Raw genomic sequence first — 19,189 nt, 5'->3', positions numbered from 1 at the left:
ACAAAATGTTCACTGAATTACCAACCACATTTACAGATCAAAAACACCTTCAATCTCTAAGTTATCCCTATAATGGAGAGACTGGACCAAAATTCTTTACATCACCATATCAGCAAAGAAACTGGCAATAATATTTCAAAACTATTTTATTTCTATTAGACAATCATATGAAGAATGATACAGAACATTCATAATAAGTAACTACACATTTCATTTATATTCATAATGCTGGAGAAATACTAAAATATAACTTCTGTTAATCCATGAAAAACTTCTACAAGGTGAAATTAATCAATTATATCAAGAGGTCTCTATTAAGTGAACATGAAAACACAAAGGTGGCTGTCAAAAGATTTAAATTATACGATAATTTATTTTCCACCAACAAATGAACTTAACCCTTGCAAAAGATTAATGTAAAGACTGTGTTCAAAAGAAGAACAGTATTCCGACAATTTATCGGCAAATTCATTGGAAACTCCTCTTTCTTCCAAAAAATTCATCAACAAGTCATACAGGTACTGAAAAGAGAAACAAAATGAAGAGGTAATTAAAAAATATTAAAAACATTAATTATCATTATTAGTGTAACTACTGTTCTAATTCTATCAACTAATCAAAACATGATCATAACAAAACAACAAAATAGACATTTCATATTGAAGTTCCATGCGTTCACTTCAACACGATCTTACAATTGTGGGATATAAAATTCCCACTGAATTTTTTTTTCCTAAAAAAACAGGGAACCACTTTAGAGAAAGTACTTCTGTATTGCATGAGATAATTTAAATGGTTTCTTAACAGTTGCATCTAGGATTACATGGCTGATGTAATTCTATAAGCCTTCCAAGTACTTCCAATCATACATCTGTTAACCTAAGAAAAAGTTAACCCAACCCTTTCACACAAAGCTTGGTACAATATACATATATACACATTTCCAATATAACTTTTGATACATCTTTACCAAATTTTATAATTTTAGAGAACACTATAAGTTTTGTACACAAAAAACAAGATTTTTAATGAAATATTTTCCTACAGATTTGTTTGTGAAAATATCGAGTCCATTTCATTCCTAAGTCCAAGTGTAAAGTGATTTCATGTATTCATTAAAAAAACTATTCTTCATCACAAAACTCTCAAACATTATTTGCTTAATCTCTAAAACCTAAAAACATTTCAAACATTAGTTTTTAGTCAGACATATTTTATTTTCTATACCCTAACTATGTGGGGGGTTATTTGACCAACCTCATAACCGAGGTTCAAAGTTCTTATTTTATATTCTAGCTTATCAGTATTGGTTAGTTGAGTTCCTAATTTGTACAAAACTATTAACTTAGTATTTTGAAATCACAAAAGTCTAATTTTAAACAGTGCTGCATATTAACATACCATGCGACTCACTAAAATTTATATTTAGGTGTGTTCTTTTCTTATTTACTTTTAAATTAAGAAATTAACTCATGTATAATATTAAAGTTTGAATTATAATACACAGTTTGGTTCCAGATTTATTGATAAGTTCACAAAATAATAATTCAATAAGATTTTAAATGCAAATCGATGAACATGATGACATGACTTTTGACCCAGATTTGACGAAAAAGGGTTAAAAGATTAAGATAGTTTTCATAACACCATACATATCTGTCTATTTTGAAATCTGACATATGAAAATCTTAAATACGTGGCTCGTCTTGTGACTGGTGAAGTCTTACTTTTGTTATTGCTATTGTCTAAATTTAATAACGTGCTCTTCTAATTTCTTACTTTATTTTTTAACATACATTTTCTGTACCATAATGCCCAAGATGGACAAAGAAGAAAGTGCTTTCAGCCAAATAAATGTGAGAAAAATACCACTTGCATGCAGTAGTTGTATATTTTTAACTTTATCTAAGGTTACATGAAAAGACAAACGAGATTTTCACAACATTTTCAGGTTTCATGACACAATACCTCTCATATGCTGTCCATAACTGCACTTCTCTCTCTCTCATTACAAATCACTATATACTGATATGATTGCAAGTTTCCAGATGAGGACAATAAAGATATTGCATTGTTTCTTCTGCCACTTTTAATACAGTAAAAAAACAAAGTTATTTTTAGCTTCCCAATAGTACTCCTTAGATCTCAGCTTAACCAAATAACACGTTCCATTTACACTACAATGTCACTATATTTACCCCATCCATTATATCTCCAGAAACAGCATAAGTTGAATCCTTGAAATCTCCATCATACATGCATATTTCTGTTATCTGGAATGAATCAGCTGAATAAAAAAATAAACTTATTAGATTAGGTTAAAGACACACTAGGTTAAAGGCACACTAAATTAGGCTAAAAAACAGTAGATTAGGCTAAAAAAACAACTGATTACACAAATAACAAGTTGATATGCAAAAGATTATATTAAAAATTCTATGTTGTCAAAAGAGCAAAAAAATGCATTAATTAGCCTAAACAATAAATTAGGTTGAACATTAAAATACACAAACTGGACTATAAAAATAAATTAGGATAAAAAAGAAAAAAAATCACTAATGAGGCTCAACTGAAACACAGTAGTTTAGGTTATAAAATTTTAATTTATGCTTGTATAAAATACAAAAAAAAGTTTATTCATTTCACATGCATATCCAACTGTGTTCTTTCCTGTTTTCATTTTAAATATGCAAATTTTGTCAACTGTGCACTATTAATCTTTGTAACTCACAGCAAACCCCAGTCTCTTCCTTCCCTATATTAATAAAGTTTTACTTGCTTTGTATTAAAATGCATAAGCCACTGTTCACTTGTCTTTTATGTAATGATCCTTTAGACAGATGTTGTTATAATTGTAGATCTTTGACGATGGAGTTTGTAAGTTTTAAAATATCCAGATGTTACACATGTTCTATTTTATGATCTTCTTCTTACCTGTGTTCCTTTTCATATGCTGAATCTGTTGTTTAAACCCATACTAAAAAATCAGTTAACTATAAATAAGTCAACACATGAATATGTATTCAAGAATCTCGTTAATTTATTACACATTAGAAACACGGTCAAATATGCAAGTAGAATTCAGAACAATAGATAATCATCCACAGTATTAATACCAGTAATTTTGCCTGCTTTCCTGAGTATCAGCATATTTTATATTGTAGCTGACCAATAGGTTCAATCTGGCCTGCAGAGGCATTTTTTTCAGCCAACTGGTTTTATACACTTTTATCTAACCAAAATGGCAAAAGAAAAAAGTGAAACCTTGACAAACAAACCAGTCCCATGATGGTTATAAGAACTTTCTTCAAATGTTAAGTCAGCTATTTACTCAAATTTCACAGTATTAACTGAGGGTTTACAGAAATAGTGAGAATTATAATTAAACACATTTTGAATGAATTTTATCAAGTCCTTAGTCCTGGCCTCCAGACTGCACCCTAGGTAAGACGGTAGCCATACTTTCTTTACATTCTAAAAATATGTTCATTACCTGAGTTACCTCCACATAACAGTGTAGTGTTTTAATCATTAAACACAGTGTAATTATTTTTATGTTGGTTTTTTCTTGTTAACACCTATTATTCTTTAACCCCTTATCACCTCTACCTATAATATACACACACAAACATATACGCAAGATGTCCCACACACCATTTAAGTGTCTCATGTCTGGTTTGTTATGGTCTAAATGTTGCTATAGTAACCAAAAACTTTTCCACAGATAATTAATGGGTTAATTTTTTTTTTCAGAAGACTCAACTATTACTCATAAATATAAATCTTTAAAAAACATCAGCCTTATTAAAATCCATAATTCATATTAGAATTATTCAATGTTGATATAACACACCGATGCAGAAACAAACACGAGTAACACTGCATGAATTTAAGCCTCGTTAAGGTAAACTGTGTCGTACTAACATTTTTGGTCAAAATATAAGTATTTCATATTGGTATCCAAAACAGATATTTCTATATCATCTAATAGTCTTTTAACCGTACATACAGAGAGGTGTTCAACATGATCTCTTGCAACATGGTATTATAGATTTGATATCAAAATTATCTACTACTTATTTTACTCTGCATTGCTAAGATACAAACAGTTAACATAAAAGAGTAAACAATATACAGGAATACTGAAAAAAAAACTGTATAATAGACAACAGAGTCACACCAACAATTTTCAGACACCCTGACTACAAATATCTTCCTACTTCATCCAATTATTTGGCTTCAATAGACTTGTACACTTTACTAAGATAATGCTGCATTCTGTATATCAGATACATGTAAGAAATTTGGAATTACAGTCAATATTCCTTCTTCAAAACAGTTTTGGCCCATTAAACTAACCATATGCACATTTTAATACACACACACACAACAAATTTTGGCTATCAATTTTTTTTACTTTTGTACTTAAAAAAAAAACACTGATTTTTCTCTTTGGTAAAAGGGAAATTAGAAATTCACTATCCTCTAAGTAAAACAAGCCTGAGCACAAGTGTCTGCAATAAACTGCCCCATGATGGCTCAGTGGTAAGCAGGGGTGTAGATTTTTTACACCTGATGGGGAGAAGATTTTGCAACCACTTATATGGACTGTTCCATTTGTAAATTGGTAATATCTGATTATGTGAACCTGAAAGCTGTAAACATGCAGTCACAGAGTAATCTTGTTGCCAACGATACTTGCATGTATACTTTAGCCTACTGACTGATACTTACGAACTATCGCTTAGATCTATGCCCCTGGTGGTGAGTTCTATAACTTATAATGCCAAAATACAATGGATGCAGTCAAAATAAATGAAGTGGACACAGCTTGTGTGCCTTTGTGGTGAAGAATGTACAAGATTATAACTAATTTTTAACTGATGTCAGTAAATGTTTTTTTTTGATACACAGTGTTTAAGTTCACTAAAATTAAGTAGTTTTCTACTTTTTGTATCAACCTCACAGACCACTGTGAACAAGTAATTTCTATGTCTCTTTAGGCCTAAAGGACAGATATTCTTTGAAATGCAAGCAAAAATGATCAACAAACTTGAAATATTTTACCAATGATACAATGTTGCACATGAGTAATAATAACCTGCTTTAAGAAGAAAATGTCTTATTTATGTAGGAGTTAATCAACTAAGACTTGTTACAAACATCACAAACTAACAATGAACGGACTTACATAAACGTAACATTGTGTGTTTTAAAGAATGGCTACTGAACTGATCAAACCCTGATCTGAAAAACAGCCAATCAAGGAGTTTTTAAGAAATCGGACAGAATGAACCACAAAACTAGGAAACACGTCCATGGAACTTAATTGTTGAATACATGACCTGGTATCAATATGAATAAACTCCAATTTTACAAAACCAAAGAAGTAATTCTACATACAGACTAAAGTTTTAAATTTTATTGAAAATTATTTTAATTAAGCAAATACATCGAGGAATGAAAGGAGAGCTCTCTCTCTTAACATTATGCAAATCACGCTTCCTGTGAGAAAATTTAAAAACATTTTTACACAAGTAGCTTACAGATAAGTACTCACAATATGTATCATCAGTCTGGTCTTCAGTTGGTGCGTCAGAACTGTATGTGCAAGTAAATGCAAGGGTTTTACCTCCTTTTCTACCTCAACATTGAAGTTTGGCTTTGATTTCATCTATTAAAAAACAAAATATGGTTTTATTCCAGTAACAACAGTTTCCCCACAACATTTAATAAATCACAATAATTCAGTTTCATACTGTTTAACTCTGTAACATTACAGAATTAAAAAAATATGGAAAACAAATTAGTTGTCATTCTTACATCAAAACAAAGCTGAATGTTAATTCAATAAAAAGTTTTAGACATTCAATTTTATGAACGAAAATTTGTAAAAAAATTATGTTTTAAATTTGGGTCAATTTTTCAAATTAAAGCATTCAAGCTTTTTTACCTCTACCATCAAAAGTGGATGGATGTTACGTTAATCAGCCAGATTTCTCAAAAACAACTGAAAGGATTTGGACTATGATAGAACATAGAAATAATTAGCTATAAATTCATATTTGTTAACATATGAACCAAATTTTCACTACTTTTGCCATATAACTCTAAAACGACCAGATTTTGATGAAACTTGGTTGAACTGAGTAAAATATCATTCCTCGCTGTCGTGCCAAAAATGGTTTGTATCCATTGATGAAAACAGATATCCTGATACATTTTCCTATTTTTTTAGGTCCAACAATGATCATTACTGTCTGATGTCTCGCTAGTTTGAGGATAAAGCTGTAGTATTCTAGCAGGAAAATTAAAACTGTTTTGAACAATAAAAGGGACAATTCATCCAGGAAACTTTAACACAACTGTAGTTTTATCACTATTTAACTAATCACTGTTTCTAAGCCAAACTGTAACAGTGTGATGTAACTGCATATATCAGCTTCAAGTCACAGACTAGTGACCTGAATGCATAATAAAAGCACTTTTCAGTTCTCGGACAATACTGTGTCCAGTACACCAAGTAAATTGTTTTCACTTGTGTCTGGTCTGTGTGAACTTTTGCCAATACTGTGTCCAGTTTGACAAAAGTTCACACAGAGATCAGACAAGAGTGAAAAAAATTTACTTGGTGTTCTTTTGCTAGGAAAAAAAAAAACTAACATCTTTTGCCACAACTAACGGACGGCTTGAGTTTTCATTCTAAAAAAACTATCATATTATACTTCATATTCTTTCACAAAAAACACAACATCATGATTGAAGTAAAGTAGGATAAGTTAAATGTGAAGTTTCATTTCACTGACAAGGCCTTGTTTGTCAGAGCTTAGCAACCGAGGTAACTACTTGGATGGACAGAGCAAAATCACTTAAAACAAATTGTATAAACAAAACCCATACATGAATATAAAATGCATTTTAAATCTGAAGCAAATAGAGCCTCATGTCTAACACTCTAAACATATGCCAGCTTGTTACAATGGATCAAGTTAGTTTATTTCCCGAGTCCTTATTAACAAAACAAAACTATATGTGATGTCTTCCAAATTTAAAAAAGTTAAAATTTATAAATTTGTATGAGTTTCATACAATTCCACCCAGAAACTTTTTTTCAAAATTTAACAAATTGAACAATTTAACTAATGCATTGAATAGATGACCTCAGTTTCATATTTAAATTGCAACCTAAAAGCAGCTGATCTAACACGTAACTAAAGAAACACACCAACTAAATATCTGTTAGGCTCAATGCTTTAAGAATTTATCAGCTCTAAATGTTAGGGGTATATGCAGTATTACAAATTACACCATAACTGACACCATTAAGTGTTAAGCAAGGAATGATAAAGTGTGCGTAAGTTGATCTTGTTGTAATAACCCAATACCTTATATATCAGAAATGATCTTACTGAGGACTATCTCCTTAACCACATCCAACTGACATCGGTCATTTTGATCAACTTTGTAACAATGAAATATGTATGCTACAACTCTAAAGATGTGTATGTATTCATGAAATTTGGCAAGTTTTTAGTACATATTACAAGTTTGATGTATCCAAAAAATATATTTTTAAGCAGGTACTTCTGCTAAAGGTTTATCTGTGAAGTTTCAAAGCATTTACTATGTCATTTTGCTATGTCTTTCTATCTTACAAATTTTCATAACCTTATAAATAAACATCAAATGTTCATTTCTGGTTAAACTTTACAAGTTATTTCCGATTTTTTGAATGCCAACTGTAGATGGATCACTAGTATACACTGAAAAGTTTAAAAAATATCAAATAAAATTAATACAATTTCTTTTTTCTGTGCACTGACTGGTGTTATTAATCAGAAACATTCAAATTACTTATCTTAGCACATTTAACTAGTAATCACTTTTCGTTCATTTCTACATCAATTTTCTGTCACTTTTATGGATTTATTACCATATTTGTACAACTGGAGCAATAATCCTTACATAAAAAAGGAATCACTGTGAAAATTAATTAGTCATTACCCATAGAGGTAACACAATTTTATTCCATATTTCACATGGATATTTGAGCTAGCATAACCTGGAATATTTTATTTTCCTGAAGTAGGGTGAGGCTGAACTAAGAACTTTGATAATCTTTACATCTTACTTACCTTTGTTAGAAACATAAAACAAGGATTTATAGTACTCCCTATGTATTTAAATTGTCTACACTTCAGTACAATTATTTAACATTTTATACTAAGCCTAATTTAATTAGTCTCACAAATTTGAATGCCCAAAAGAATGTGTATTTTTCAAATAATTGTTTCAGAACAAGACTTACCCAACACTACAATATCCTCACATTACTGACATTTCTATAAGGTAAATATTTTACCTCAGTAAAGGAAAAACTTTATTATAAATGGGTTTCAACAAGATCCTGTCATCTCAAAAATTCTATTCAAAAAAGTGAGTTTCTCATTATCAAGAGCACAATATCTACTTACTTTTAAACTCAAAAGACAGGAGAACCCTAATCAGTGATGTCGAGAAATATATATGTAAAAACTGCTTGTTTGGGTTGAGAACCTCATCGTAAAATATTTTCTCAACCCAAACGAGCCATTTTTACATATATACAGGAGAACCCTCTCTTTTAATTGGTTATTAACTACATTAAGATCATTAACAAAAAAAACACACCCTCAAACGTCAGAGAGATGGGGAATGAACCTCGGGCAAGTTTGATGGGAAAGGAACCTCGGGCAAGTTTAATGATATTTCATCAATTAAAGAAGACAAAGTTTAGGTTTTACATTATTGCTTGTAATTAAATACAGTTTATGTTAGTTTGGTATCACAGTTGACCACTAGACAAGTGTAGAATATAAGGCTCAGACATATATTTGACAGAAAAATGAAGTTTGAGATTATTTCCTAAAAATTGTTTTTAATTTACAAATTAAAGTTTAAACGATAGAAACTTTAATCATAAACTACATTTTCATGACAAGTTCACACATGTATAATAAAGCTGTTTAATTCACTTTTGAATATAACACTTTAAAAAGCCACAACATATGCAGTTTTAATCATGAGATAAACAGAACAGAGGTAAACTACTAATTATTATTAATATGTAATTCCCTATAAGCATGATCTGACAAATCTGAAAAAAAACAAAAACACTTTAAAGCTGTTTTATATTTATCATGTCAAGTTCAGGATGTCTGGATGTTTGACCTACATATCCAAGTATATTATAAAGTTGACCTGAACTACATGTACATAAACCCTACTACCCACCCAACAGTTATACACAACAAACCCAACTACCCAACAGTTACACACAACAAACCCTACTACCCAACAGTTATATACAACAAACCCAACTACCCAACAGTTACAGACAACAAACCCTACTACCCAACAGTTACAGACAACAAACCCTACTACCCAACAGTTACAGACAACAAACCCTACTACCCAACAGTTACAGACAACAAACCCTACTACCCAACAGTTACAGACAACAAACCCTACTACCCAACAGTTACACACAACAAACCCTACTACCCAACAGTTATATACAACAAACCCTACTACCCAACAGTTATATACAACAAACCCTACTACCCAACAGTTACACACAACAAACCCTACTACCCAACAGTTATATACAACAAACCCTACTACCCAACAGTTACACACAACAAACCCTACTACCCAACAGTTATATACAACAAACCCTACTACCCAACAGTTACACACAACAAACCCTACTACCCAACAGTTATATACAACAAACCCTACTACCCAACAGTTATATACAACAAACCCTACTACCCAACAGTTACACACAACAAACCCTACTACCCAACAGTTACACACAACAAACCCTACTACCCAACAGTTATATACAACAAACCCTACTACCCAACAGTTATATACAACAAACCCAACTACCCAACAGTTATAGACAACAAACCCAACTACCCAACAGTTACAGACAACAAACCCTACTACCCAACAGTTACACACAACAAACCCTACTACCCAACAGTTACACACAACAAACCCTACTACCCAACAGTTACACACAACAAACCCTACTACCCAACAGTTATAGACAACAAACCCAACTACCCAACAGTTATAGACAACAAACCCTACTACCCAACAGTTATAGACAAAAAACCCTACTACCCAACAGTTACACACAAAAAACCCTACTACCCAACAGTTACACACAACAAACCCTACTACCCAACAGTTACATACAACAAACCCTACTACCCAACAGTTACACACAACAAACCCTACTACCCAACAGTTACACACAACAAACCCTACTACCCAACAGTTACACACAACAAACCCTACTACCCAACAGTTACACACAACAAACCCTACTACCCAACAGTTACATACAACAAACCCTACTACCCAACAGTTATATACAACAAACCCTACTACCCAACAGTTACACACGACAAACCCTACTACCCAACAGTTACACACGACAAACCCTACTACCCAACAGTTACACACGACAAACCCTACTACCCAACAGTTACACACGACAAACCCTACTACCCAACAGTTACACACCCACAAACCCTACTACCCAACAGTTACACACCACAAACCCTACTACCCAACAGTTACACACGACAAACCCTACTACCCAACAGTTACACACGACAAACCCTACTACCCAACAGTTACACACGACAAACCCTACTACCCAACAGTTATATACAACAAACCCTACGATCCAACTGTTATAAACAACAAACCCTACGATCGAACAGTTATAAATAACAAACCCTACGATCCAACAGTTATAAACAACTTACTGCTCCCATTTCAGGCTCCTTATCTTGATTAGGATGAATGTCTTGTGATTCTTCAGCGTCAACAGAGTGGTTCACATTGAGTTTAACAATAATGCTATAAATAAGCAAACAAAACATAATTGGTACATCAGACATACTCTTGTTATGAACATGCTTTATATTCATTGTGAGTAAAACCTATACACAAGATAGGTGAAGATATAGATCCATGTTACCTCTCTTTGGTTAACTTATGCTCAGAATTACTGATGGGGTAATTCTCTGAAACTATTATTACACACATGGATCAAAGTGTAAACTAAACTGGACCTCCTTTGAACTTACACTTCAAAATAAAACAATCTTTAGAATGCTAGGTTTATTTATTATTTATTACAGCTGGTATATTTACTACCTTTAAATTATTACTTTAATTTCATTTATTTTATACACAGAAATCAAGGCTTTTCACTTACTAAAACTATGTACAACATTAAATTCATAATTATTTTGACTTCTCTACAGAAATGGTTAAAGTGGTTGGTTGGTATTTATAGGAGCAAAGCAACAAGGATGTCTTGCCATACAAGTGGTAAAAAAAGTAATAAATAAAAGTAAAATTATTAAAATACATAGAATCATGTTAAAACAAAACAAAGTTCTATTTTTGAATTAAAAACTTAAATGGTGGTAAAATGGTTAAAAATTTAAAATCACAACTGAGGTGGACAGTGTTGCCATTGACAATGTCCAAAGTCAAAGGTGAACCCATAGTAAAAATACTTCTAAAATGGTACCTTCACTCATGGTCGTAACAATGGCATGACAGTAAAATGTGGGCTCTTGTGACTTAAGTGTCACACAGATCACCCAATAGTGCATCTGTCCAAGATAAAAACAACAAAAACCGATAAGTTAAAGAACTTTGACCAATTCATAGCCTAACTAGGATAACTTTCTCCTTCTGAACCTTATGAAAGCAAGACAACCTAAGTCCAACAGAAAGTTTTATCTGGAAAAGCTTATTATCATGTTGCTCACTCAAAGTCAACTGTCAACTGGCACAAAGCCAAACCTTGAACACAGGTTATACAACAGTTTACAAACAGTTAAACAACTGTTTAACCCAACAACAGTTACACACAACAAACCCTACTATCCAACATATTTTTAAGATACAAATAAGCAAACAACAAACCCTGCTACCCAACAGTTACACACAACAAATCCTACTACCCAACAGTTACACACAACAAACCCTACCACCCAACAGTTACACACAACAAACCATACTACCCAACAGTTACACACAACAAACCCTTCTACCCAACAGTTACACACAACAAACCCTTCTACCCAACAGTTACACACAACAAACCCTACTACCCAACAGTTACACACAACAAACCCTACTACCCAACAGTTACACACAACAAACCCTAGTACCCAACAGTTACACACAACAAACCCTACTACCCAACAGTTACACACAACAAACCCTACTACCCAACAGTTACACACAACAAACCCTACTACCCAAATGTTACACACAACAAACCCTACTACCCAACTAGTAGTTTTCAAGTTTTCTGAAAGTTGAAATATTCAGAAATATTTTTAATATTCATTAAAGTAAATGAATCATCTGTTTTAAAGATTGAGGGTCTTTTGCCAGAAAGACTAACAGGTAAGTACAAGAACCACTGTTAGCCACCTGAAGTTGACCTTTCCAGTCCTGGTTCTTCCGGGTTATGTGATACACAGGTCAACTGTGATGTTAAGAGTGCATAACATCACACAATCTGTCATTTCTATAGAAAGAAAACCATCAAAAAGGAACTGTATCGGGAGGTTTCAGAAATGTTTGTTGGAAGGAAAAACACACAGGATTGTTAGAATCAATCACCACTTTGATGTTATCCAAATTGGAACAGAAACCTTGACAGTTCCACTGTAATAAAGTGGCTATTTTTACTTATATGAAGGAGAATTGGATGGGAAGCCCTTCTGTTTTTGATCATGTCATTTCTCTTTATTAGAAGGTCTATTGACCTCCATGGATCCTGCCCTGGGTTGAGTGGACAGGTCTCTGCCAGAAGAATCTTCATTGCAGTGACTGAGGGTGTGAACAAATAATTACTCTGCATCTCAGGACCAAAGAAGATGGACCTGATGCAATGCCAGAAGCCACAGTCAGAGGAATTAGATCCAGGGAGCAACTGGAAAGAATGGTGAGGGATAAAGATAGGTGTTAATATTGACTTGTCATCTTTCTTAACCATGGAGCTTCTTCACATTGATTGACTGATTGATTTAGTGTTTTATAGCACAAAGCAGCTAGGCTATCTGCACCAAATGTCCAGTAAAAAGGTAAAATAAATTAAATGTAGTAAAATACATAAAAGGAAATGAAAGTAAAACAAAACAGCATTGAAAAACAGAAAAAGCATAAAACCACTGTTGACACCTAGTGTACAATGTTAAGAGAGAAAGCAGAGTAAGAGAAGTTGTAAAGTACTTACTCTAGCAAAATGGTAATGATCATAACCCACCAGGAAGACTAACAGGTAAGTACAAAAACCACCGTCAGTCACCTGAAGTTGGTCTTTCCAGTCCTGGTTCCGGGTTATGTTGTTATAACAGCCATTATCAAAAGGTAAAATAAGAAAAGTGTTAAAAAGACATACAGCAAGATCGTAATAAAAATTAGCCAAATGTCCTGTAAAAAGGTAAATGTAGTAAAATTTGTAAAAGGAAACAAAGGTAAAAACAAAACAAAACAAAATGGCATAAAACCAATGTTGACATCCAATGTACAAAGTTGTAAAGGACTTTCTCTAGCAAAATGGTAATGATCATAACCCGCCAGGAAGACCAACAGGTAAGTACAAGAACTACCATCAGTCACCTGAAGTTGGTCTTTCCAGTCCTGGTTCACATGGTTTGAAAATGAGTCTGCAGGAGATACACAGAGATCTATCTGCACTCCCACTGTAACAGAGTGCAGTAGCATACATTCAAGATGAAGAGGTAACAGTAACTTTCAAGCCTTGGGGTAAGAAATGTTGTCAACCATTTTCAAATGCTGTATCTCTTCTTCCTCCACCCACCTAGAGCAAAAATGAAAGTAAGAGGGGTGAAAGTCACTTCAATTAGCACAAAGAGGATCCATTTTGTTACTGTAGGCATCATGATCCTTGCCACCGCAACAAGAACACATCAAGGAACCATGACATGACGTCTTCAAGTGACTGAACCATGACGTGGGAATCATCTGTTTGAAACATACAGCCACAACTTGCAATTTAAATAACCTGCCTTGACAACAGTAGGTTGATGTGATGATGTAAATGTCATATTTAGGATGCTTGTCAAAATCATAATTCCATCATTGTGAGTGGAATTACATCTTGCTGCAGAAACTCCTTGGGTGAAAAAAACCAGTGAGGAGTTCACTCTGTTTTGAAGTGGATGTTCCCACCAAGATGTCCCCAAAACATAGCTTTCTGGCTGACTTAAGAGAGCCAGTAAGTCCCCCTAGTCTCTTCTGAATAAAAAAGGGAGACATTTACCCTAAAAATCTGTTTGATAAAGAATGTAATATCAGAAAGTGAGATACGGAGATTTAAGAAGTTGAAGATTGCTGTTCAGAATCTTCAGGATGTGGTCAGTTATCAATGGTCGGTTTTTATTATTTTTTTATTTTGAGTTAGGGAATCCATAATAAAGAATATTTTGGCACCCACTGACCGTGGAGTCGTACAAAGGGACACACTAAAATGCCAAAAAAGGACACTGCAGCAGCACCAGGGTTTCATGAGCACTATACCCAAACACCAGCATCAAATAGTACCCACTGGTATTTAGTTGACCTTAGCTCAAGTGGAATGGCCAACTGACCCTGAAGGAGCCATCCATCTAAATGAAATCAAGGCCAATGTGGTGTGTTAGGGTTGGACCCCTCAACCACCAGGATCCTCTCCTCCCCTTCATGGGTCATCACACACAGCAAACATGTTAGTGGATGTTTAGATCCCAGAGGAAGTCAACTGAATGTACAAAACCTTCCCTGAGAGGTGCCCTCACTATGCACAACAATCCACACCAAGAGACGTTTAAAGTGAATGGAGATCACTAGCACTATCTACACAAGCAAATAAAATATCATTTCATTCAACAGCTTTTGCTACATCAACTATACCTTACTTTCGTAACATCTGGATTTCCAGAGTAATGGTTATTGTTCCTATTTAAGTTTTTATTTACAAACTTGTTAACCTAACACTTCAACATTGCACACAGAACTTACTGAATCTTCTAGCAATTTCCTAAGCCTAAATAGCTACATGTATATGATTCTTAGATCCATAGGTAATAAAATATTCATAATGCAGGTCCTTTAAACAAGAGTATTACCACAGTTGTCCATCTCTTCACTATTTTTGGCATGAAAGTATCAGCTATGCTAAAATGGAGGAAAAAACTAAGGCTTCATCAGTACTGTTCTCAGTTAAAACTTTACATAAAAAATATTTGGAGTTTTTTAGTTCTTTTTATCAGAGATAAATAATTAAGTTTTTATTATATTAAACACTGATTACATCAATTATTGTACCCTAAATCCTACTACCATGAAATTATAAGACAAAACACCAAAACTACCAAGCATAAGGTAAATTAATTAACAACTTTATTGATGTATGACAGTTATAAGTCACAGTCCTAAGTCATCTAACTAAATAAAGATCTGAAATATTTTTATTGCAGTACAGAAAATGCTTTTCGTGTGACCTGTGCCTTTCGACTAATACCAAAATATTAAGATTTGTACATAATATAATTCTAAGAACTTATAATATGACTGAATAAAAACCAATTACTTCTCATCATTAAATTTCTTCGTCAGGGTAACATCAGATCCATCCGTTTTAATATTAAAATCATCAATTTTTGTTAAGTTGGAACTTTTGTGGGCTTTCTTCTCTGCTTTTATCTCTTCTTCTAAGAACTCCATCAAGTCTTTGTCACCTACAAATAAACGGAGAGTAGCTAATACACAAAAAAACTGTAAGGTCATGCAGGGTCCTACATAGACAACTAGCAAAGATGTAATATGAATCTGTACAATCACATCACCAAGACAAAGTTAGGGTAAGAATAATCCAATCTTTCAAGAATGATGGTTTGATATTACAATTCAAAGGAAAATAAATGTTAAAGTTTCCACACAAATACACATAAAATGTATAGAATTTTCAGATGTCAGATGATTATAGTTTGATGGTAATGATAAACTGTGGAGAAACTATGTTGCGAGAAAGCAAGATGGAAATGAAAAAAAAACAAAATGAACCAGTTAACTTTGTAATGAAATTTCACTGAATCTTTAAAAAACCTCCAAATAATGAAAACACAAACAATAAAATTTCAGCATTACAACTGAATTTAAGATTGTTTTGAGAATTTTAAGTAATTTAACTAAAATCCTTGAGCTACTGTGAACTAATTTTATTTTTTTCACACAAAAATATTGTGTTCATAAAATAACTAGTTTTACTCGCTTCACCCACACTACTGTGTTCACTACGACAAAACTAACTAGTTTTACTCAAGCCGCCCACACTACTGTGTTCACTCGACAACAAGACTAACTAGTTTTACTCGCTTCACCCACACTACTGTGTTCACTCGACAAGACTAACTAGTTTTACTCGCTTCACCCACACTACTGTGTTCACTACAACAAGACTAACTAGTTTTACTCGCTTCACCCACACTACTGTGTTCACTACAACAAGACTAACTAGTTTTACTCGCTTCACCCACACTACTGTGTTCACTACAACAAGACTAACTAGTTTTACTCGGCTTCACCCACACTACTGTGTTCACTACAACAAGACTAACTAGTTTTACTCGCTTCACCCACACTACTGTGTTCACTACAACAAGACTAACTAGTTTTACTCGCTTCACCCACACTTGTGTTCACTACAACAAGACTAACTAGTTTTTGCTTCCTTCACCCACTACTGTGTTCACTACAACAAGACTAACTAGTTTTACTCGCTTCACCCACACTACTGTGTTCACTACAACAAGACTAACTAGTTTTACTCACTTCACCCACACTACTGTGTTCACTACAAGACTTTTCGTTAGAACATCAATGCCAATTGGTATTGGGATTGACCGACCTTTTTTACAAGCCAAGAATGCTTTTACCTGGGTGGCTAGCCCAGATGGCAACCATATATAACAAGCAGGTTCAGCAAAAGAAATTAATCTAAAACTTCAGATTGTGAATTGAGCACCCAAACCATCAAGGTATGTCAAAACCATGGTCAGAATTTGAGGGCATAAACATTTAACCAGAATTTTTTAAAATACTCAGCAACAGACACAGTTAACACCTGTAGACTGGAACTTATTGTTATTACTTTACCATAGTTTTAAACTACTGACACAATTTAGTTTAAATTAATAAATCTTGCAAATTTATGATCCTTTCACACCCATATGTGGGGAGAAACTAAAACTTAAAATCACCATTTCATTTTCAGGAAATTAGGCTACATAAAGAAGTAAAATTTTTAGTATCTTGAGTTTTCAAAGAAACAGAAGAGAAGTTTTTAAGTACCTCTTTAAAAGAAAGTTAACATCCTTTTTTTTGTGAAGTCTACTTTGTTTCATTTTTTCATCAAAACAATGCATAATTTATTACAAAGAAAAATGGCAAAATGAACCAACTGTGTTCAATTTTTATTCAGAAATCTTATTTATATGATTAAAAAAATGATACTTCAAAAAAGGAAAAATATCACCAAAAATAAATGTGGTGGAAGGAAACTGGAAATAATAAGCACAATTTGTTTTCACTTGGCCTTATTCACCCTTTTTAGTCTTTTCTAGTCTATTACTGTCTCTATTGAGCTACTCTTAAGAATACATATTTACTCCCTATGAATAAAAGAAAACGAAGTAAATCGAATACTGGGTGTGGTATTTACAAACATGTTTGTGACTGTTTTACCAATTATAGTGATAATTTTTGTTTTATATAAGCGTATTCTTTCATAATTACTCTATTAAACTGTTATTTCATAATTATTTGTTCAGCGATTTAAAAAAAATTCGTTGTCATTACTTTAGTAAAATTTATTTTAAATTAGCATTAGTATTTTATAAATTATATATCTTCTGCCTATCGTTTGTGGGTAATACACAGTACCGACCACTGAAATGTATCTGACTTACGAAACTCGGTTCAGAGGGATCCCCCTACATTATTTGTCGCACTCACCCCCCTCCATTCCTTAATCCGGCCCTGAAAAGCTATAATTATCTATTTAGACTAAATAAATACAAAACAGGACAAAGTTAATACCTTTTGTGTGTAATCCATTACATCCACAGCTACAAGGTTTACAATAACTAGCCTGAACGAACAAACCTTCCAAAGAATCTTGCTTCTTACACAACACAGAAAGCGATCTCGTGAAATTTCTAGACGTTTCAGTGACTAAACCCAGTCGTCCTACTACAAAATTTAAACTACCTGATTTAGCAGGTTTTTTCAATCCATTTATACATTTTGTTTTTGAAATTACGTTAAGTAAACTTCTTCCAAAAGTATTCATTGTTAATAGCTTAAAATAAGCTTAAGACTTAAATTCGGAACAGCTTCACGCTTCCACCATGTGCCGAAAGAAAGAGTTCGTTATAGATGGCACTACAATGGTTATTAAAATTTTCTACATAATAATTATATTTTTTAAATATATATATATATATACTCTTCAAAACAAGAAACGCAAAAGGGATATTTTTGTTATTTTAAAACGAAATATATGTAATAACGTTACAAGCTCAGAGTATGCGATGTTACACGTGTTAAGGCACTGATTGTCAGACCAAAATGACAATAAAAGTTGTGCACTTTGAAAACGGTGGAAAACATCGGATTTTTCGCCAAAACGCATGCGTGTCCAATAAATTTGTTTCAGAGATCTGCATGTTCTGCAAGTGCAACATGTGCAAAATCCCTATAAAAGTGACGGGTTCTCGGTTTCCATAGCTTAGTGTTAAGCCACCGACACGCAATACAGTTACGCCAAGACTGACTGAAGCACAACGCAACAACGCCATTGGTCGCTTGGAAGCAGGCAAATCTCGATCAGATGTTGCCAGAGCTGTGAATGTCCACCCAAGAACCATCACAAGGGTATGGAATCGTCACCAACAACATGGATCAACTCGTGACCGTCCACGATCTGGCAGACCTCGTGTGACCACACCCGCACAAGATCGCAACATCCGGTTACGTCACTTTCGGGATAGGACCACCACTACGACGTCTACTGCCTCAACCATACCAGGGCTGC

The 19,189-nt window shown here is 33.5% G+C and overlaps 1 protein-coding gene and 1 long non-coding RNA gene across 2 annotated transcripts in view; both read right to left on the bottom strand.

Moving 5' to 3' along the window:
• The window catches only part of LOC143256244 (uncharacterized), a 264,283-nt gene that overhangs the window by 103,221 nt on the left and 141,873 nt on the right, over positions 1 to 19,189 (bottom strand). The gene's annotated exons all lie outside the window — the stretch shown is intronic.
• On the bottom strand, positions 129 to 18,531 carry LOC143256240 (complement component 1 Q subcomponent-binding protein, mitochondrial-like). Its single transcript, XM_076513166.1, is given in 7 exon segments — positions 129 to 521; positions 2,199 to 2,287; positions 5,561 to 5,638; positions 5,641 to 5,674; positions 10,827 to 10,920; positions 15,686 to 15,833; positions 18,193 to 18,531. Coding segments are annotated over 7 exon segments (846 nt in total). The 5' UTR covers positions 18,446 to 18,531; the 3' UTR covers positions 129 to 371.

Source organism: Tachypleus tridentatus, chromosome 7 (assembly GCF_004210375.1).
Source record: "Tachypleus tridentatus isolate NWPU-2018 chromosome 7, ASM421037v1, whole genome shotgun sequence".
Taxonomy (NCBI): Eukaryota; Metazoa; Arthropoda; class Merostomata; order Xiphosura; family Limulidae; genus Tachypleus; species Tachypleus tridentatus.
This window is presented reverse-complemented; position numbering and strand designations above follow the sequence as displayed.